Source organism: Centruroides vittatus, unplaced genomic scaffold (assembly GCF_030686945.1).
Source record: "Centruroides vittatus isolate TY-2023 unplaced genomic scaffold, ASM3068694v2 contig_2696, whole genome shotgun sequence".
Lineage (NCBI taxonomy): Eukaryota > Metazoa > Arthropoda > Arachnida > Scorpiones > Buthidae > Centruroides > Centruroides vittatus.
In genome coordinates this window covers 740114-764041 of record NW_027121716.1, presented here as the reverse complement: position 1 = coordinate 764041, position 23928 = coordinate 740114, and the positions used below count along the sequence as shown (strand labels likewise).

Here is a 23928-nt window from a genome sequence, read left to right as displayed (position 1 = left end):
ATGCTTTATTGTGCTGATACAAGACAGAATGAAGTTCTGTTACAGTAAAAACAGTGTGCTCCCATTTAGCTCTGCATTTGTGATTTTGGAATGCAGTCATATAATTAGAAATGCTGGACACTTGAGAAAATGTTTCACTTAACACTTAACCAGTCATATATCACTTGTTGCTATCCCATTGTGTTTCAGTATGGACTGAGGATAGGAGGTTCATCTCCCTGTGTTTAATTTGATTCCATATTACATATATCCAATGATATATGGAATCAATTGGCAGAAATATCTTTCCATCGATAACATCACATTATCGATGGAAAGATGTTTCTGCCAAGAGTCTCTACAACTCTGGCAATAGACCCACCCTCCTTGCCTCTACTTTTGCTCATTCAAATGTGAACAGATTCGTTTGAGTGGGATTTCAGCAAAAACCACTTAAGCCATCTTATGTTTTTTCTTTGCCATGTCACAGTTGTGGTTCCATCAGAGGTAGTGTGTTCATTACTTACCCAAGGTCTTTTTGATGCTTTGCTCAGCTGCATTGGTGATGTAGGAGGTGACAGCATCTACAGCATCATCAGTGCCCTTAAACTGGATCCATGTCATCAGCTAAGGTTGTCAGAATTAAACTGCTGCCAATTGACTCTTTGTAATTTCCAATGGAAAGGATGTGCACTTGAGGGTTCCAGATCTGTTGGGCTCAAGATTATAGGGGAGTGATGGCTTTTAATGTAGTCATTTTGTTCTGTGTTATATGCCTGAAGATGTCTGTTATAAACAGATAAAACATTAGTAAATATTTCTTAATTCCAAGTGTGCTGGTATTGGTATATTGTGTATGTGATCACTTGAGAATAGGTCATCATGTACATAGTGTCCAGTCTATATACATGTAGAGGACTGGAGAGCAGATAGATAAGTAAATAGTAGTAAAGAATTGAGTTTGGACATGATAATGTCCCAGTGTTAAAAAGAGAGTGTGCGTGTGATCAGTTATAAGCTTCTCCACTGTTTTTAATGGTTTCACAAATGTCTGAATTTCTGTATTTTCAGTTTCTATTATTACATTATGATTATATTGATGATAACAATGTAAAATAATTGTTACTAAATAAGTTATATGCTTGTTAATCCTTTAAAGTTTTTTACTTTTTTAAAAGTTTTTGTAAATATTGAAATCAAATATGTAGTGTGTATTTTTTGTATTTATTTTGTTATATAAAAATGATTTCTGTCCAAGCTCAAAGCATTTTCAAAAATATAAAAAACTTTACTACATAATTATACTTATTTAATAATCTGATTTTGATTAAAAGCTAGTTTCAAACTAAATTTCATTGTGCATGATTTTAGATAATATTCTATATATCTGTTTTATAATCATTTTTATTTATTTAAATCTAAACCTGTAACATTGAAGAATCACTAATTATTTTTTTTATCTAGAGATAAGATATCTTTGAAAACCTCCACTTTCTATTGAATAAGTATTGGAAAAGATTGTAAATACTTTAAAAAAATCAACCCTTTAATAAATAATCAATAACATAAATAAAATCCAAACTAAATTTTCTCTTCTCAATTGCAGACAAAAAATAAGATCAACACAGAAACTATTAAAATTTTATATGTAAATTTTAGATACCCGCACTGTGAATAATTTTATATTACTGATTGGCATTATAGCATAAATGTTTTAAATCTCAGATATTTCTCAGACATACAGCAAGTTAAAAATAAAAATGAAAAAAAACCAATTTTTTTAAATAATGAATTTTAATATAGAAAAATCCTATTAAAGAAAGGATGTCAGTTTATATAAATTGCTTTGAAGACTTGTATGTTGTAAAGAAGTAAATGTAAAAAGTTTCATAGAAAAATAACATTTTAATTATGTAGAAAATAATAAGATATAGCTTATTTAAAACATTAATAAAGCACTTTTGCCTTTGATATTTGAAGTTCTGTTAGCTAAAAGCAAATACAACTAACCCTCAATAAATGTAGTTAATTAGTTTTAGACTTAATTTAGCATTACTAACTGTAAGCTCTGTCAAGCTGACAATGTTAACTTTTCTCACAACAGACCTGTATTAACCAAAACCCACACTGATTGAAAGTACATATGTTGAGGGTACCTGAATTCAAATGGAACGTTCCATACAAAATAAAATGTTAAGTTTAAAGGTTGATAGGTTTTCAACACAACAATAGAAGATAAAAAAAGTAAATTATTTCAATTTTGTTTAATTTTAAATGAACTTTCATTTTAAAGCTTTATTCGTAGTTTCAATTTAAAACAACCAAGCTCCAATGGAATGAATTACTTTGTAAATTCCGATAGAAACTTCTAAAAGCAACGTAAACTATTATTTGCAAAGTCTTCATTGTGTTAGATTAGAGCCGACATTCTAATTGAAATCTGATTTGAAACATTTTTGTAAGATGAACTTTGAAAAAGAAAGTTAGTTAATCTGCTCACAGACAAGCTTCTCCTTACAAATGAACTTTAAGCAGATGCTTGTCTGTGAACAGATCTTGAGTGGGAATTATTATTTCCAATAATGAATATTTGCTTTAATTGATGAAAACTCAAATAAAAGCACTTTTGTCTTTAGTATTTGTGTTTCATTTAATTCATATCTTGTTTAATCACACAGAAAATGAATATAAAAATAAAATATCTTATTTTTATTTTAACAATATCTATGAAATAATCTGTAAAACTTCATTCATTTAGTATATGTAAATACAAAAATTTTTTTAGTTTTAAAATCCATCTTGTTGGTTTCCTTTATTTTTCTTTAAAAGCTTGTGTAGAATTGTTTTAATTTTTCTTTAAGATATAATAGTTGAAATTGCCAAGAACTAAGGTTAACACAATTTAGAAAAGATAAGAGTTAAAACTTGATTTTATATACATTATTTTATATATTATTATTTTTAAAGTAGTTAGGATAATATTAGTACTCCATGTATTGAGTGACTGCATTGTTTTAAGTAATCAGCTATCATTTATATAATGAGTCATCTATTATATTCTGAGTGTGTCAGGTATCAAATGGAATATTGTCCTTTGTAATTTAGCTGTTTCTGTAATTGAATATGACTAAAAAAATTTGTCTAAAATACTTCTTAGTAAATAAAAATAAAAAAATAAAAACTTCTTTGTAGAAATCAATGTCTTACTTTTATTAAAATCAAATGACACTTCCAGATTAACTTTGTTGACAGAACTTAAATTGTATATATTATATTAATTAGCTAACTTAAACTAATGGTTTGCAGTTAAGTTGCCATCCTGCACTAAATTTAATAATTATGTTAACTTCAAAATAAATTGAATCAGACTATTCCGGAAGAAAAGATCAATTTAGAGCAGAACTTGACTTTTGTTTACCATGAAGACGTCAGTTATGTTATTCATACCTAAATAACCATACAAGTTACTTATATAGGATTCTATCCTCTTAAAATTAAATAGTCTGAAAGCAAAGATTGGACACAGATCTAGGTTGGAAATGCATCTGTATACTTTCATAATTTATGGGCTTAAGTTCTATTCTTGATTGACTCTTTTATTCCATAATAGTGTAGATTGATTTAGAAATTGTATTAAATTTAATACAGTCAAACCTTGGGTTTCAAATGGCTTGCTTTTTGAATAATTTGGTTTATGAACAAAATTTTGAATTCATTTTTGCCTCAGTTGCCATACATACAATAAGTTAGTTGCCAATCTTTAAATTCATTTTTGTTGGAATTAACCAGGGGATAGAATTGAATAGTTGAAGAATCAAATGAATTCCCAACAACAGAGTTTTTGAAAATAAGCAATGAATATAATTTATTAAAAACAATGAGAATAAGGTAACACAGTGCTGCCAATTTGCCTTGTATGAACGCAGTAACTAACTAGCACTGATTGTTCAAGAATAAGTTGATTAACATTGATTGTAATTACAAACATTGAAGTTAAAGTCTAATTAGACTACTGCATTAAAATTCTTTGAGAAATCAGAGTAACTTTGTGTCTGTGCAGTTTGAATTTCCAACAGCAGAGCAAGATACTAGTTTTATGTTCTCACAATAATGTGAGGTCATAAGGATCACATCTGAGAACTTGCAGTATTTAAACACTGCAAGTTCTCAGAAATTATGAAAACTTTTTAAAATCAAATAGTTATTAATTTTTGCATTCAAATATTTCTATTTTTAGTTGGAATTACTTTATATTAAACCTAATAAAATTTTTCAGGTCTAAATGATTGGTGGATTTGTTTGACTATATTAAGGCTAGTTTAATAATTAAATATGAAGTAATTTAACTAGAGTTAGGCATTTAACAAAGCCAATAACCCAATTATTAATGCTGTTAAATAGAATGTTTCTTATGTACAGTACATAATAAAAATGAACATAACTATGTGGCATTTATCTGGTACAGTTTAAAGCTAGAAGGGGAAAAACTTACTAAAACTGTTTAAAATAGAAGAAAAACTGGTATCATGTGATTTCAGTTTACACAGGTTTACTGTATAATAATTTAGACTTGGTTAGCTTATTTTTATATCATCAATTAGACTTTAATTTCCTGAAAAGTTTCTGTTAAATTGATGAATTTGTTATATATATTTATCAATACACAATCATCAATAATTATAATCAATTTTCAGTTGATTATATATTGCAAATTATTATTATTATTGAAGTTAAATATTTCAAACTTCACGTAGATTTTAATAAAGATTTGTCTATGTTTTCAGATGGTAGGTGTTGTAAACCATTTTATATAGGTGACCAACAAGTTGGAGTCATAAGACCTGACATATGGCAGCATCTTTCAAAATATCCTCAAATTTTCCATTATAACCAAGCATCAGATAGTGTTACATTGAATCCTAACTGGAGGACATATGATGAGCGAAGCACAAAATTGGATTTGGTTCTTCAGGAAATAAGAAAACAGAATATATTCAAAACTCTGGCTGGTTGGAGGGATGAGGTATGAATGCAAATAACTATTATAGCCTTTTTTTTAATAAAATTTTATCTTTAAATAAATAAAGGAATGTAAATTTGAAAATTTACTAAAGATATATATATTGTATTGAGAAATTTTGCATTTAATGTTTTCAAGTACAGTGGGTGATCAGTTAACGAACAAATTGGATAACAAACACTTTTGCAAAAGATTTTTTATGTTCAGACAACAAACGCAAGAAGAAGCGACATAAAATAATGAATACCGATTGGTCTTCTCTTGTCTTCAGGCAACAATTTGAAACTTTTTGGATCGTCGACATCGACGGTCAACCCAGTATATACTGGTTGGATAGTATTTCTCCGAACTTTGAAACACTCCTTTGTAATTCCAGTCTTTTATTTTTTTGACAGAAACAATTCTTTTGTAGATTTGCAAGACTGTCAGGCAGGCACTCGTTAAGTTTTGTGTTGGTTTTCATTTTCAAAAGGTGAGAGTATAATAGCATAGGTAGAGAGTGGGCAGAAGATGTCTGATGTTGCTGGGCAGTATGGCTCGAACACTTCTACAGTAGGCCGCAGTTCAATCTTATCTAAGAAAGATACAGTATAATCAAGAAAACTCAAGCAGCTAAAGGAATAATGGAAATCACATCTGAGAAATAAGAAACATTGAAGAGCTCATAGTGGAAAATGAAATGGATCTGACAACAGAAGAACGCCAAGAACTCTTGAATGAAGAACACCAAGAAACTCAGCGAGATATGTTTTCTTCTGTAAAGAAGGATTAATGCTGATATCTGCTATTAAAGGTCTTTTGAAGAAGTGGGAGAATGTTAGAACAGTTTTAGAATGGCATCCAAACCAGGTTGAGGTTAATAGGCTTGGGGATGTCTACAATTACAATGCTATTAATTACTTCTGAAAAATCCTGAAGAAGAGAGAAAAGGAAAACATTAGACAGATTCTTTAACTGATCACCCACTGTAATTAAATAATAAAATATGCAATATATATATATATATTGCATATTATATTATTCAATCATTATATATTATATAATATATATATTTTCAATATGAAAGCATGAAATCATATCTTTATTATCTGAAAAAATGAAGCTATTGTTAATATTTTTTCTTACAGTAACTTCCCAAAACTGGTATATATTAATTTAAAACACATACAAGACATGTACACTAGCATACTTCAAATTACTAATTTTTTTCATCTTCATATAACAGACAAATTCAAATCAAACAAAGTATTATGAACACATTACAGATTTAGTTTAAAATTATTTTTCCTTATGAACATATTGATACATTTACTGTATATTATTGGAATTTTGCTAATATTTCAATAAAATTTCATTTACATCAGTTAATCTTTGACGTACTGATTTAAGGATATTATTTGTTAAAAAAGTATTAATTGATTAAGTAATATGTAAAAAGTTATCAATTTCTGTTTTTTCTGAATTATTAATATATTTTGTTTGTGATAACATCTTGAAATAATAGTCATTTAATAGGCTTTCAAAAGAAAGAAAGAATAGCTAATATATGATATATTAGCTATTCTTTCTTTTAAAAATGTTAATTCATATTCAGAATTTGAAACTACAATTTTGTTTTTTTTTTTAATAAATTTTTAAATAAAATAAATGGTAACAAAAAAATATGTTTACATTTAAAATGAAATTTATCTTTGGTACAAAGCTAAAATTAGCAATATTTACTGGATATAATCATTCACTTTTATAATCACTTAAAAGGGGATTTTTTGGATAAATAAAATGAAATGTGTCTTTTGAATCCAACATTCACAAGAATTCAAGAATTGTATATATGTGCAAGTAACAGTGATTATTTATGAAATTCAATTTTTTTTTTAAATAGACATTTTTATGTAATAATTTTAAATTATCTATAGATGTTATGACATTTTATCAGTTTCTATAAAATGTTGTATGAAGAACAAGACATTGTTCTGATTAAATTATTATTTTTACAATTAAATGAGTTGAATTTAATAAATGCAAAAATCCATTTTATTAAAAACATGTGCATTTAATAATATTTAGCACTTAATACATTTTGATGATATTGGGGTGATCAGAAGGAGATCATACATAAAAAAAAAATATGATTTCTGATACTTTCACCCTAGATCAAAAAACATTGAAGCATTGAAATGATTCTTATTAAATAAGTTTGCAATAGGAATTATTGCTATGCTCACAAATGGAAATAAATTTTTATTATACTACAGAAAATAAATATTTGTATTTAAATTTTTGTATTTGATTTTAAAATATTGTCTGCAAATCTATATTTTATATATTCTGATTATATATATATTAATAAATATATATAATAATTCTTATTTAATGTGATAAAACAATTCCTGTTATATTTTTAGTTTACCATACAAATCAGTATAAAAATTTTAAAAACTATAATTCTCTCTTGTTTTTTTATTACTGTTTTTATGAGTAACACCCATTAGTTAAAATATCATCTTCAATAATAACTAAATTTATAATGCTTCACTAAAGGCAAATTAATCCACAATCCAGTTCCAGACAACAAATCTTGGTGTCACCAAACAATAGAATTTAATAAATTATTATAACAAAGCATTGGAAAGAAGACCAAGCACCTCAGACTTCTCCTTCTGAATGAATAAATTCAGTCGATGAAACATGTCTCCAAAAATCTATACAGAAAGCTTGAAAACTATTAAGTAGATGACTATTGAAAAGGTTTATCAAACTACAAAACAGTTAGGCAATAAAAATAATAAACCAAAAAGAATAAAAGATGATAACGTTAAATCCAAAGAACAGAAAATATAAAATTCATTTTTTGTAATCTGTTCAGCATCATTTTAGGTATAGAGGATGTTCCCCTCTCATATTATGTGGATTAATTTTGAGAAAAGAAATGTGATTGTAATACTATAGGAAATAGTAATAAAAAAAGCATCTGAACAAATTAGTTACTACATTAAATCATTACATTTCCACGTGAATTTCTGATATGGCATATATGATATCCAGTCTGGCTCATGTCTAAGCTAGCATGTTAGGAGTTGCACTGTTAATGGTGTTTGCAATTTTTGTATTCTCGTGCCTTGCATGTTTGTATCATGTATGCAATACTTGACATATCTGCAAGAAAAAGTTTAAAAGGTTATTGGGTGGGTAAAGAAATGGCCAGATCAATCAATCCAGGAATCTAGACTATGCAGTAATGAACCAGATCATCACTGAGCAGCAGCAGCCTTTTCAAGCACATGCATATGAAACTTGGAGTATTGACCAACATTCACTGACATATTTCATTCACATACCTGAACAAACAGAACAGTTTTTTTACAGTTCAGACAGAACAGGATTTTACAGAACAGTTTTTTTACAGTTCAGTACAGAGATTCAAGGGAAACATCCTGTATATGACAACTATCAATTGTGTTAATAGAAAATAAGCATCTTATAGTTAGTAATAGATTGCAGGTAATAAGAACAATAACACTTACAACAATAAGAAAGGAACAAGTTCTTAGGAATAAACAACATTGGTTAATGTTACCTATGGTATCCAAGATGGCGACGGGGAAATTTTTCTACCCTACAATCTAGACGGCGGCAGGGATTTTTCCCCCCCCCCGTATATTGCACGCGGCGACCGCGAAATTTTTTCTTTCTACCGTACATTTAAACGGCGACGTGAAGGTTATTTCTACCCGACGGTCTATATTAAGAATACTAAAAAACACGAACGAAAAAACAAGAGCACTTACTTTGTTACTGAGCCTTTCCTCTTTTTCTTCGCTTCCCGTCGACTGAACTTGATTCTCCGGCATGAGAAGAGGATCTCTTTTGCGCTTTTCTTTTAACAATGTTCTCGTTTTTTTCCACCTTTTTCTTCTTGGCAATAGGTGCGGGAGCGGCCGGAATGGTCTCCGGTTCTTTCCAACTAGGTACTTTTCCGCGACCGGGAAATATCATTCTGACGTGTTTGATAAAGGTGTGGAATTTTTCGCCGGGATTTTTTAACGTCCAATTGTGATACTTCTTATACATGAATGCGTACATATACGAATCCGACAAATCTTCTGTGTAATGTTTCGGCAAATTCTTCTTGTTTTTTAAGTGACCCCACAATCTTTCGATATTCTGAGTATGAACGCCTGTAATCGGGTTGACAAAATTTTCAGAGTGGTTTACTGTTTTATGAGAAATTTCTATACCTTCTAAATCGTCGATGTGGTTATATCCCTTCCATTCGTCTGTGAACACTGAGCTGCCGGAGTTAACGTATTTCGAAATGATCCAATTGAGAGTTATTTCAGATCTGTCATTAACCTGGCATATAAAACAAGTCTTGTCCTCCCGGCACAAACCTCCGACGACCCATTTAGTGCTTTTCATCTTTCTTCCTTTCTCGTATTTTCGTTTACATATCACTGTTTCGTCTATTTCCACTGTTTTGCCGACGCCTCCTATTTTAAACGATGTCAGATTGTGTAAGGACACTAACATAACGAAACGTACGTGGTTAGCCCAGTCTATTCCTGCCTTTTTAGAAACGCCCGAGGAAATTGCCGAATTACTCGTCGTGCACTCCAAACCAATATAGTGCCATATGAATGCCAACAGCTTGGCCCACGAAACATTGCCGCATTTCCCTTTGAACGTTCCATCGAAAGCCGAACTATTCCGCCTGCATTTTCGGCAACGCATCGCGCAAGAATTCCGGTCGCTGCGATAAATCAATTTGCATGTTTGGCCGCATTCCTCGCAAACTTCCTCGGCGTGTTGGAGGCCTAATTTCACGGCGAATTTCAGTCCGCCATCAATTCTTTCGTCTAATCCCAACTCGGAATACTCCGCTTCGATTAACTGATAAAAACGTCGTCCAGTACACTGTTTCCAAAATCCGTCCGATTCTAAATCACAATCCGCCATGACTCGGTTGCGAAATATCTATTCCAAAAATCACAGAAAACGCTTAGCCTACTTTTCAATATAAACAACTTTTCCAACAGCCTAAATTCGCAAATAAAATTAAGAACATTACAAATTACCTCGTAATAGAAAAATTCCAGAAGTAAGAAAAACCCAACGAAATCTCTCGGCACGACAAGACGCCCACTCATACTCGGAGGAAAAATTTGCATAATTCCGATAACACGCAATTCGAAGAATCAAAGCGCCCTCTACGGATATCTTCAGTTGATGACGAAATCATGACGTAATCGCGGTCGCAATCTCGAACGGAGAGTGAAAAATTTTCCCCACCGCGGTCTAGAATTTCCCCGTCGGCCTCTAGAATTTCCCCGTCGCCATCTTGCTACCATAGGAAAGTTCTTAGGAATAAACAACATTTATATATAAACTATGAAATGTGATGCAAAGAAGAGAACAACACTTCTGATTTTTAACATGGCACTTGAAACAAGAATCTTTCATAGTGTGCAAATTTAAATTTATGCAAATAAATTAAATTTAATATGGATGCAAATATTTGCATCCATATCAAAAAGAGAAATCTAAATAAATTAAATACTCAAAATATAGAGGAAATCATGTATAATGGCATTAAAACTCTAATAGAGTGCTTCTTAATCGTATTGAATCAAGCATAACCACCTACTTCCTTGAACCAAAATAATTTTATATATGTGCTATAGATGAGTGTATTTAAGATGATTTAATGACACATTCCATTTATTAACTTTCCTTTTTCTTGCTGAAAATATTTTAAGAGAGATCATTGGTATCACCAATTATTTTGTCAATTTTTTCTTCTTTTTTTTGATGAAACAACAATATATCCCTTGGCCATAACTAAGAAGCACTATCATTTTGATTTCTGGATCATTACAAAATGCTGAAAATTGAGAAATATAATCCTTGACCATTCTTACATTACCTTTCTGTACTTCCTGAAATAATAATTGAAATAATTAAAACTTATATGTATATTGTATGTGTCTTGCAAATAAAATGGCAATGATGATACTGATACTGTAGTAAGTTAATTTGTATTGTATTGCTGACATATTTCCTGAATTAAGAGCCTGGATGTATGTATGCTCTTTCAAATTCAATGTATTTCCATCCATTAAATTGGATTAAAATTATATTATTCTGCAATATGTCATTTCAAACTTATAAAATTTTTAATAAATTAAAGAAATTAATTAATTCAAGTTTTTACTACATTTATAATATGTTGCTTTTAAAAGAATAATCTAACATCTTGTAATTTAAAATTTTGCATAATTACATCTGACTCATATCCAAGCACAAGGTATAATTTTAATTCTGATATACTAATAAGATAAATTCAAAATTTTAACCAAAAATTTTTAATATTCATTGGGAATGGAAAAATATTTTTTGTAAAACATTTTCATTATTCCAATTCTTTTAAATTTCCTTTGTCTACTTTTTGTGTGTCAAATGAGAAAAATTTCTTTAGTATTATAGTTTAATTTATATGCTAAATATAAAATGATTGAAAGTTATAAAAAGATAGTTTGAATCCCTTGACAGCTATCAAATGTTGGATATAAATTTATTCAGTTAATTATTCTGGTAGTTTTAGCTATATTGCTTCTATATTTTCTAATTTTATACTTAAGTTAGAAACTATTATTCTACAAATTAGAATATTTTAAAAATTTTTATTATAAATTTATAAAATTAAACAGTTTAGTCAATAATACAAATTATATTTAAATGTGAGAAAATAGTTTTGAAAAATTAATTATTAAATTTTGATTAATCACTTTTAATGATTTTTGATCATTTTTTCTGTTTTGTTTCTCTTGATCAATATATAGAAAGTTAAAAAAAAATATATTAGATCCTCTACTTTCTATTTATTAATCTAAAAGTAATCAATATATTAATTTTGCAGTAAGTTATCATTTGTGATCAGTAGAAATAAATGGAAATTGAATATAATGCATCTAATAATTCAGATACTTTTAGTTTGTGTATGCAGATATATTTCCAATTTATGCTCAAAAAATTTACATTTATAAATATAGGATATATATATATGTGTGAATGATTGAACTTTTTCTACAGTTCTTCAACAGCTTCTATGAATCAATACATTAACTGTTACAATGATATCATATTAACTTTTAATCTGGAAATAATTATGCCTGATTATTAAGAGGATGGTTTCCCAGACATCAAATATTTGCTGAATTCTGTAGAATTTTTGAAGTAAGAGTATTTGCAAGCATTACCACATCAAAGTATGATATAGATGGATATAATGAGAATACATCAATTTTATAGAATCGATTATGTTTCTGGTGAAACGATTCATACTAATTCGACGATACTTGACTTGACCTCCAATACTAAAGCGATAATCAAACTAGAGTGTGGTATTAAAGCCATAAAAAAAAGGGTGGCTAAGGCCTTTTCTAAGGAATACCTGGGATGGGTATGTTTGTTGACTAACAGACAAGGGCTACCCAGGTTTTTGTATTTTAACTTCATAAACACACTCAACCTTGAAATGCAGCAAAAATTTATTAACAAATATTTTTGGGCATTCTTAATGACCACCTTCATGTAGTATAATATGTAATAGAATGCCACAATGGTAGTTTGGACAATTATACCCTAGAAATTCAAATTTTTACCATCAGAATGTTAACATATTGTAAAATGAATGTATAAATTCAAAACTGATAACACACACGTTTTAGTTATTAAATTTATCATTTTTGAATGTTTTTTGAATTTATTTATTCATTTTATGATATATTAACATTCCGATGGTAAAAACTGGAATGCGTGTTCTAGAATATAATTGTCCAAACTCATTGTAGCATTCCATTACAAATTCTACTTGAAGGTGGTCATTAAAAATGCCTGAAAATGTTTGTTAATAAATTTTTGCTGCATTTCAAAGTTTTTTAAGTGTGTTTGTTATCTTTGCATGACAGCTATGAATTAGTTTTAATTTAACTTCAAAACAGAGGCATGGGCTAGCCACATTTGTAGCTGTTGCTGTAACTAACTGATATTTTAGATTAGAATTCAGTATATCTAAAATATCAACAAATTTTAAAATTGATACCTATAGGTTCTTACAGAAAAATTTACTAATTCCTATAAGTATTCTTTTGGGATAAATGGAGAGTTCAGTATTTTTTCTACAGCTAATTGGTTGTGTGAACAATCAATTCCTAATTCCTATAGACTTTATAACTAAATGTTGTTAATATCATCATCCAGTTTTTTAATGCAAGTCAATAACACTTTAAATTTAATGTGAAAAGTTTTGTAGTCACTTTTTATTAACTGGATGTCATCATTTATAACTTTTAATTGCAAATTAAACTCAGAATTTCTGTCGTTAATTTGTATAAATACAGGATGTTTATAATCAAAGTTCCACTTTGAAATGGCCATAAAATGAAAACTGCTGGACAGAATGTTATCAAACTTAGTAATAGTGTACAGGACGTTGTGGGATTTTATTTCTCATCAAAAAAGTTCAAAAACTCACCACCAATGGGGAATGGTGCTGTATGCAATATTGTTAAACGAAATAAGATATGAAGACATTGGTTGAAAATGTTTTTAATCATTTCTAAAATGTGTTACAAAGCATGCTCAGTGTAGCATCCACCATTTTCTGAAAGCAAGTTAAATTGCATTACTGTGTTCTCAACAGTAGCTCTTAGCATATCAGGAGGAATTTAACTTGCTTTCAGAAAATGGTAGATGCCACACTGAGCATGCTTTGTATCACGTTTTAGAAATGATAAGACAAAGACATCAGTTGAAAATGTTTTAATTTCGTTTAACAATATTGCATACAGTGCCATTCCCCGCTGGTGGTGAGTTTTTGAACTTTTTTGATGAGAAATAAAATCCCATGATGTTCTGTACACTATTACCAAGTTTGATAACATTCTGTCCAGTGGTTTTCATTTTATGGCCATTTCAAAGTGGAACTTTAATTATAAACACCCTATACTTTAATGAATATTTTTCATCTTGAGAATATAACTGGTTCATCATAAAGGTTGATGTTTTCAACTTACTTTGATATTTAACCTCTTGAGTTTGAAGCAGAATGAAGTTCTAGAGGCATATTCTGTTCTTGATTCAGGTCTGTGACATTGTTAAAATTGTCTTCTATGATTTTCCAAGGATGCTCCTTCTATTTTTGCTTATGTTGGTACACTGTCAGAACAGGATGGCATCATTGAAACAGTCCAAGATTTTGCTGTCTAACATTAATTAATAAAATATTAATTAATAAATAATAATAGTATTGAGCTTTCTATGATATATTAAAAGAAAGTGAACAAAACATATATAATTTATTTTGAATCTGGAATGACTTAAGCTATTCTTGAACTCAATTACAAAGTACACTAATTTCATTGAGTAGTCAAACTGCTTCCATTTCACACTTATTAAAATGTGTAGATGTAAAGATATACAGTGTGAGTTTTTTTTATCTTGAGACAATGAAATATCTTAATTGAATCTCATTATTTCAGAAAAAGGTTTAGACAAAAGTTGTAGGGTTTTGAAGGGGGCAATCAATTGGTGACCTTGGATGTGACCTTGACCGTTAAGGTCGTTTGAAGATCACGTCTGTTTTTTTCAATGGGAATACATATATACTTCACTCCACCAATGGAAAGAGTGGAAAATTTCACAGTCAGATATACCCTTGACCTTAAGGTCTAGATCAAAGGTGAAGATTATTTTACGGTTAAAATTAAAAGCTTTTTCTAATGGGAAACCATACTTTTTATTACTGGAATAGACAGGGAGGTAACACAATAAACAACTTCTTCTAATAACACTGTAGTGCGTGACACAGACTAAAACCTTTCAGTGTTGTATACGATAGAGAACCAACTAACATTTTCTGCCTCCACCAAGGCCTTCTTCAGGTTGAGAACTAAAAGTCATCCCTGCCAGAATGGTGTAGCCCATAAAATAAACTACGTACGTGTCGCGTTTCACCCCTTCGCCCTTACATTTTTTCACAATCTTATTACTTTGAACTTTAAAAGCATTCACTACCCAAGAGTAATGATGTGGACATTGTAGTTTTCTGCTCCCTTTGAGGTGCTTATTTTCAGTGAGTCCCCTTGTCTCTCACTCTCGGGGTGCTTGTTTTCAGTGAGTCACTTTACTTCTCATCATTGCTTGAGATATTGGTTTTGGAAAAAAAATTTATAACAAATGTTCAAAATGATGCCCTTCCACTTTGATGCATTTGTTGAGTCGTGTTTCAAATGATTGTACTTGAGATGACCTTTAGAGGTAAAATTTAGGGTACTCAAGGTTATGGCTGATTGTGAAATTTCCCACACTTTCCATTGCCAGGGTCAAAAATATGTATTCCCATTGAAAAAACTTGACCTCCAAATGATCTTGAAGGTCAAGGTCACATCCAAGGTCATCAATTGATTGCCCCTTCAAAACCCTACAATTTTTGTCTAAACCTTTTTCCAAAATAATGAGATCCAATTAAGATATTTCATTGTCTCAGGATAAAAAACACACCCTGAATATGGTATGAGCTTTTATACCAAATATAACTTTGAACATGTGATGAAAATATTGTACATAACAATTATTTTAGTTTTTAAATGTAAAGGAAAAGAAAATTTACACTTTAAAGAAACTCCAGCAATATAAGTTTTAATAAACAAAAATGTTTTTGACTTAATTTGTTAGTTCTTTCTCAGTTGTCAAGTTACATTGCTGGAGTTTCTAACAGGTATGAATTTTATTTTTCTTGAGATTTTTTCCAGCTCTACAATAATTTATTTTTAAATGTGTGTTGTTACTGACTTTTTGATTTAAAATTTTTTCATTTAGCAATAAATTAATGAGAGATTTTAATGCATAATTTCTTGTTACATATTTTTCTATTTAATTTTTTAGTGTTATGATGTAAGTGCAAAATTTGGTGATCCAGCTTTAATGAAAATTGAAAGATCAGCAACCTGTTAGTATGATCTCTTTATATATGCATTTTATTTAAATTGTATTTTGCATGATTGTTTCATTTGCTGTTATTGAAATGTGTTTTGTTTAGTCCAGAGCTGTGAAGTCAATAGTTTTGACTCTGACTCTTCCATTTATGTACATTTGATTTCAATTCCTTTATCTACATATCAATATAGGAATAAATAAATATATTATATATTTTTTATGTTGATTGAAAGTACTCAACATAAGACATTGATGATTTATGTTGACAATAATGAAGACTATTTTTTAGAACCATAACTTAAGTTTGAGTTTAAATCATGGGTGGACAACCCTTTTAAGAGTGAGTGCCAAAATTGCCATATCATCTCAATTGCTAACTGAAATTTTTGGAAGCATATTATTTGGTATATTTTTTAAGTATTGAGTGAATATTTTCAAATACTTGAAAATCCACATACAGTAGTGGTCAAAAGTAGAGCTACCCTAGACATGTTTTAAAAAACGACCTCTATTTTGTTAACCACCTACTACATAATTAATATTGTGATAGTTGAAGTGAGCACAAAAAAGTCAAAATACTCAATTAACTCAAACACATTTTATTTTAAATCTGATTTACAAACAAAAAAATAAAGTTTTTATATTTTACGATGTGACAAAAGTAGTGACCAAATAAAGTGTGTCTATTTGTCCAGTATTTTTAGGACAAAATATTAGTATTTTGTGGCATAACCAGAGCTTCTGATCACTGCATCACATCTATGTTCTATTGAATCAACTAAGTTCTCCGAAGAAATACAATTATCAAATGATACCAAACAAAGAATGGTAGATATGCATTTGAAGGAAAAAAAGACCTATACTGAAATTGGTAAAATCTTTAATGTGCATGAAACTTGTTGCAAAAGTGGTAAAGGTTTTTTCAAATATATGGGACTACTGTTTCTGCCAAAGACTCAGGTAGACCACAAAAAACAACAACACAGTTTGATCATTTGATCAGGCATAAGAGTGCAGCCAACCCTTGACTGCTTCACATATTAAATGTTAAGTGGGTAATCCAGATATAAGCTTAAGGACGTTTGATTAGTTTTGGATTACATGGGAGACGACCAGCAAAGAAACCACTCATCTCTGCAAAAAACAAAAAGTTGAGATTAGAGTTTGCACATGAACACACAACTTGGACCAAACAAAAATGGTCCAAGGTGTTATGGAGTGATAAATCTAAATTCAATGTCTTCTCTAGTGATGGTATACAATGTCAAATGACCAGTGAACATGAGATATGACCCAAAATACAATAGTTCCTGTAATAAAGCATGGTGATGGCTGAATAATGGTATGGGGATGTTTCTCTGCAAAGGGAATTGGGAATTGGTCCTATTCATAGAATTAATGGGATAACGGATCAAACAGTTTATCAGGACATATTGCAGAATCAAATGCTTCCTCATACATGTTGTTCAATGCCAAGGAAATGGATCTTCCAATGGGACAACAACCCAAAACATACAGCAAATTTGGTAAAGTAATGGTTTTAACAGAAAAGGTGAATCTTACGACATGACGAGCCAAATTGCCAGACCTAAACCCCACAAAGAATCTTTGGGATGAAGTTGAGTGCCGTATATGCCAGCACAGATATTCGAATCCAGGTGAATTGTGGTCTACCATTCAAAAAGCATGGTATGAGACTCCAAAATCACTGCTTGACACTTCGTTGATTCAATGGAATATAGTTGTCATGCAGTTATCAGAAGCTCTGGTTACACCACAAAATATTAATATTTTGACCTAAAAATACTGGACAAATGTGCATATTTCCTTTGGTAGCTCTACTTTTGTCAGTGTAAAATATAAAAAGTTTGTTTTTTCTTCTATAAATCAGATTTAAAATAAAATCTGAGTTAATTGAGTATTTTGACTCTTTTTTGTGCTCTCTTCAACTATCACAATACAGTGGGTGATTGGTTAATGGACAAATCAGATAACAAACACTTTCGCAAAAGATTTTTATGTTCGGACAACGAACACCTCACAGAACAAACACAAGAAGCGACGTAAAATAATGAATACCAATTGGTCTTCCCTTGTCTTCAGGCAACAATTCAAAACTTTTCTGAGCACAGGAGACATCAACATCGACGCTCAACCTGGTATATACTGATCAGATAGTATTCCTCCAAACTTTGAAACTCTCCCTTCTAATTCCAGTCTTTTATTTTTCTGACAGAAACAATTCTTTTATAGTATTTGCAAGACTGTTGGGCGGACACTCGTTTTGTGTCTGTTTTTATTTTCAAAAGGTGAGAGTATAATAGCATAGGTAGAGAGTGGGCAGATGATGTCTGATGTTGCTGGACAGTATGGCTTGAACAGGTGTACAGTAGGCTGCAGTTCAATCTTATATATGAAAGATACAGTATAATCAAGAAGGCTCAAGCAGCTAAAGGAGTAATGGAAATCACATCTGAGAAATAAGAAACATTGAAGAGCTCGTAGTGGAAAATGAAATGGATCTGACAACAGAAGAACGCCAAGAACTCTTGAATGAAGAACACCAAGAAACTCTGTGAAATATGTTTTCTTCTGAAAAAGAGGATTAATGCTGATATCTGCTATTAAAGATCTTTTGAAGAAGTGGGAGGATGTCAGAACAACAGTCTTAGAATGGCATCCAAACCAGGTTGAGATTAATAGGCTTAGGGATGTCTACAATTGCAATGCTATTAATTACTTCTGAAAAATTCTGAAGAGAGAAAAGCAATCGACATTAAACAGATTCTTTAACCCCCACAAATGGAAAAAACATGACTAATAAAAATGCAAGACTGGGTATATATGCATTTTTATTATTACATATAAATAAACGTAGTAAGAAAGTATATATATTTTTATTTTTTGGAGTTTCCAGAACAAATTAATTAAATTCCCATAAAAACCTATGTTAAATTGGTTAACGAACAATTCAGATAGCAAACAGTTTTGGAACGGATTATGTTTGTTAACTGTGATCACCCACTATATTAATTATGTAGTAGGCAGTGAACAAAATAGAGGTTGTATTTTTAAAACATATGTCAAGGGTAGCTCTACTTTTGGCCACAACTGTATATAGGTCCTTTAAAAACCTGATAAATTCTTTACAAAACATGAAAAGATATAAAAACATTGGATATTTATTTTTTAAGGTGTGCTCTGCATTTCAGCAAAAAGTCATCAGCATGCCATATTTGGCACTTGTGCCATGGGTTTTCCATTCCTAGTCTAAATGCTATAGCTTTGCCTTTGTGGCTTTATTTTATTTATCGAAGAAATTACAAATATTTGTTAACTTAAAGCTTAAAGAAAGGACAAAACTTAGAAAATAAAAATGAGGTTATATTTTTATTAAAACACTATAAAATGTAAAGTAATAAAAACTATAAAGAACCTGATGTTTTTAATAATTTCTTAAACATCTTTCTCTATCAATTTCTTTCATTTTAATTTAAAGTGTTATTTAAATGTAAAATATAACCTTAAAAAATAGGTTAATCAAATTATCTGTGAAATAAATTATTTATATATAAGTATTATTTATATTAAAATTTAAATTTATTAGGAGTCAAAGTCAGTCTGTTTTTGCCAATTTTGACTTCAGTAACTCAAGAATTAATTTTGACCGAATCCACAGCCCTAGTTTAGTCTTTTATTTATTCTGTAAATTTGAACTTGGTCTTTTTTAAATAATTATAATTTATTTTACTGTGTGTTAGGAACTAACAATTCAAATTTAAACAATAAAACATTTTCAATTAGGAAAGAATTTTTTTCAATAAATTCAATTACTTTTTTCTATCATATATGGATTCAGTTTATTCTAAAAATAAAATCTTTAGATATAAAACTTTTGTAAGATCTTATTGAAAACTTTTCTGTTAAAAATTAAACATTTCTTAATAAGATTTAACATTAAATAAATTATTATTTAAATTTAATATTTGTTGCTCTCTTACAGGTTTGTTTGGAATTAAAAAATATGGTGTGCATATCAATGGTTATGTAACAAATTATGATGGTAGCATATCTATTTGGATTCAAAGGAGATCTTTTACAAAGCCAACTTGGCCTGGAAAATTAGATAATCTTGTAAGTTTATATATATAATTTATATCTTCTTTATAAGCAAATATAATATATCAAAGAATGAATTTATATTTTTTACAAAATTAGAAAAATAATTACTGTATATATTAATTAAAAATATTAATCCACAACTTCTTGACCTTTTCTTGACTATATGGTGTTGGCATTTTGAGTCTTTCTCTTCCATTATGTCCTGTCCAAAACAATTTTCTCAAAAATGCCACATTCCTCCATATCACATTTAAGGGTCTCATTTCAGGTCATTCTTGGTTTTCCTCTCCTCCTCTCCTCTCCCACTGACATTCCCGGGATTCTTACTGAGACTGTTTCTGGTTTGTGTTGCACATGCCCAAACCATCAGATTCTGATTTTCCCTCAATTTTTCTTCTATCTCCATGATGCCCAAGCTTTCCCTAATGTAACTATTCCACACTTTATCTTTCTTTGTGACACTACTCAGTTATCTCAGCATCTGCATTTCTGCAACATGCATTATCTGTACCTGCACTTTCTTCACAGCCAGCACTCTAATCATACAACATTGCAGGCCTAGAAACAATTTTAAATTTTTCTTTTAATCTTGGAGGCATTCTTCTGTCACAAAGTATGCCACTAGCTCTTCTCCATTTCATCTAACCAGCTGTGATGAAGATTTAACAAACAGAGTTAATCTCTTCATTTTGCTGGCATACTGACTCCAAATATCTGAATCTTTCACTCTCACCCCTTAAATTTTCACATCAACTTCATTCTCAGAAGCATCTTCCCCAAAAGCATATTTCATATACTGTTTTTTTCCTACTAATCTTTAAGCCATTATCTTCTAGTCTTTTCCTCCACTTTTCCAACTTAGTATAATTTGTCAATGTCATATCAATAAGCACATCATCTGTATACAGCAAACACCAAGGTATTTCATCTATTTCATCTTGTAAGTTTCCTGTCAGCACATCCATAATCAAGCAAACAGATAAGGGTTCAGAGCCAAGTCCTGGTGCAAACCAATGTCTACAGGAAACTTGTTGGTCAGCTGATATAAGCTCTTTACTCTTGTTGTGAATCCTTTGTATTGTACATATCATCAATGACCTTAATATATCCCTCCTTCACCTCTTTACTCCTTAATGCTCACAAAATCATTTTTCTTGGAATTCTATCATAGGCTTTCTGTAGGTCAGTGAAAATCTTTTTTCTTTTCTCAATACTTCTCCATCAATTGGCACATGGGGAAAATGGTCTCTGTTGTCGATCTTCTTGACAAGAACCCATGCTGATATTTCCTTGATGTCCAAATACACATTCTTAACCTCTCAATAACACTCCCAGATTTTCAATGTGTGGCTCGTCAACGTTAAGCCTCTGTAACTTGAGCAATTTTAAATGTTATCTTTGTTCTTGTATACTGGTACAAGATAAGTTTTTCTCTAGTTCTCTGGTATATTTTCCATGTTCAAAATTTTATTAAATAATTAGCCGTTATGTCCTCTGTTAGCCATTCATGTCCTCTGTTGTGCAATGCCTTCTATATCTCCACCAATATAAGATTTTAAGTTACTTGGAAATAAGCCATCTTTATTTTATACACATTTTCCACGTAGACAAAATGTATGCTAATATACTAGGAGTCACAACTTCACCAAGTAATTCACAAACAAGAAACATTAAAAATTCCATGTATGGGATGTTTAAACCACATATCTAGGCACAATTATAGAGGAATATTTTCTAGTAAGACAGGAAGTTTTGTCTCTGTCAAAGATGCATGCATATCACCATTTAGATTTTCTTAAAAGAAAACAGGACCCAAGTTTCAATAATGCCACACCAAACATTGACTTTCCAAATGATAATCCATTTCTCTACACCAGAGGTTCCCAACTTGTGTTCTGCAGAACCCTAGGGTTCCACCAATAAAATCTGTTGAGTCTAGTGATGTATGAATGTGCCAATGCAGATTTAGAAAGTGGGGTCTAATTGTTCTATTCTTGGATTGACTTCTTGTATAACAACAGAGGACTCGGTTGAGACTATACATGTGCTAAAGTTTATATATACAGTAGAGTGTCCTTTATCCGAATCAATTGGGGACTGGGGTTGTTTGGATAACTGATTTTTCCGATAACCGATTATGTGCGAAAAAATATATTAACCTGTCCGATGTTGAAATTTTTCTCCATTGCGTGTCGCTTCATGTTGAATTTTTCTCTGTTGTGTGTCACTTCGTGTTGAATTATTGTCGATTTTAAGCCTAACAAAAATTTTTATAATAATAATTGAGGCTAATAGTACAAAATAAATATATTGAAGAATGTAAAAATTATACTTTAGAAGTAAATCTAGTGTCAAAAACGTTCGATTCAGCACGACACAGTCCAACTGAAAAGCGTTCGGATAACCAACGATTTGGATAACCGGTATTCGGATAAACTACTCTCTACTGTATATATAAAGCAAAATGTTCTGTCATCACTTCACCACTGAACACAAATAATGTAAATTTAAAAATAAATTTTATTTACAATTTGAAAATTTCAAAACAACTTTAAAACAAAGTTTTTAAAAACCATTTAAATTTTCAACTGATTTGATTTCAATTTTAATTAATTTTGATTATATTTATATTTAATTGTAATTTTAGTTGTAGTGTAAAGTGGCTACCCGATATGCTTTCATTCATTGATGTCTGCAGGGTTCCAACATTTTTTATTAGGGTGAAAAGGGTTCTGTGATAAAAATAAGTTGAGAACCTCTGCTCTACACCAATGAAGATTAATTTGTGACCAATAACAATAGTTTAAAGTATTGACAGATCCATCACTTTTAAAAATACATTCATCAGAAAATTAAATTTTAAGATAGAAATTAGGTGATTGATTGCTAGTCCAATTACAAAATAAAGTCACAGTCAAAAATCATAATAATTCAATGCTGGTAAAGAGATCTTCTGTAAGGATGAAACTTGGTGTCTTTTAAAATGTGCTTGATACTTTCATGACTCTCATCAGAATCTTTGGCTCATCATTATAAAAAACCTTGAGGATTACTTTCTACTGATACAAAAATATCCATTGCTTTTTCATCTATAATTGGATAACAAATCTGTCTGTGTTATGATGAGTTTGAATGACACTTTCATTTCTGATTTGATTAGCCAAATGTGAAAAACATTGGGCTAATCAACAGTGAGTGAGTAGTCTGATCAGAATAACACTCATAGACAACCTTTTAGATGTAGCACATGTACTGTACCTCAACATTCACCCAAAATTATCAGTATATTAAGATTCATTATTTGAATAAAACATGGCTACATAGATCACTATGACATTTTTTGATAGGAGTATAACTGAAATTAAAAAGTTTTTTGAATTGAAATGTAAACAAGCTAAGCAGTTTGTCAACAAAATGTAAGCATATTGATAGTTACGTTCCACTATGTAGTTTGAAACATTTATTATAGCAAAACCTTTATTGCAAACTTTAGTTTTTCACACTTTCAAAATCATTTTACAGTCACTGGAAGCATTTTCAGAAAAAATTTTTGAGACAAAATTGTCCTTTTCTTTTTAGTTTTAATTAAAAGCTAAATTTAAAAAAAACTTATTCTGTTTAAATACTTCAATTTATGGCCTGGATAATCCATTTTCAACTAGTACCAAAAGTTGAAAATATCACCATTTTGATAGTGTACTCAATTTATTTACCAAAATTTTTAGGATTTTTGATGAAATTATTATAAAGGAACATCTTGTTTATTCACACATACCATAACTATGTACAAGGGAGAGCAATGTGGGATCCAC

At 30.2% G+C, this 23928-nt stretch overlaps 1 protein-coding gene across 1 annotated transcript in view; it reads left to right on the top strand.

Annotated features, from left to right (window-relative positions):
- Positions 1–23928, top strand: part of LOC136971733 (uncharacterized) — a 48826-nt gene that overhangs the window by 9683 nt on the left and 15215 nt on the right. Inside the window, exons 2-4 of the mRNA XM_067266228.1 lie at positions 4764–5002; positions 15944–16007; positions 19998–20128. Of these exons, the coding sequence (XP_067122329.1) occupies positions 4764–5002; positions 15944–16007; positions 19998–20128 (434 nt within the window). The remainder of the gene's footprint in view (positions 1–4763; positions 5003–15943; positions 16008–19997; positions 20129–23928) is intronic.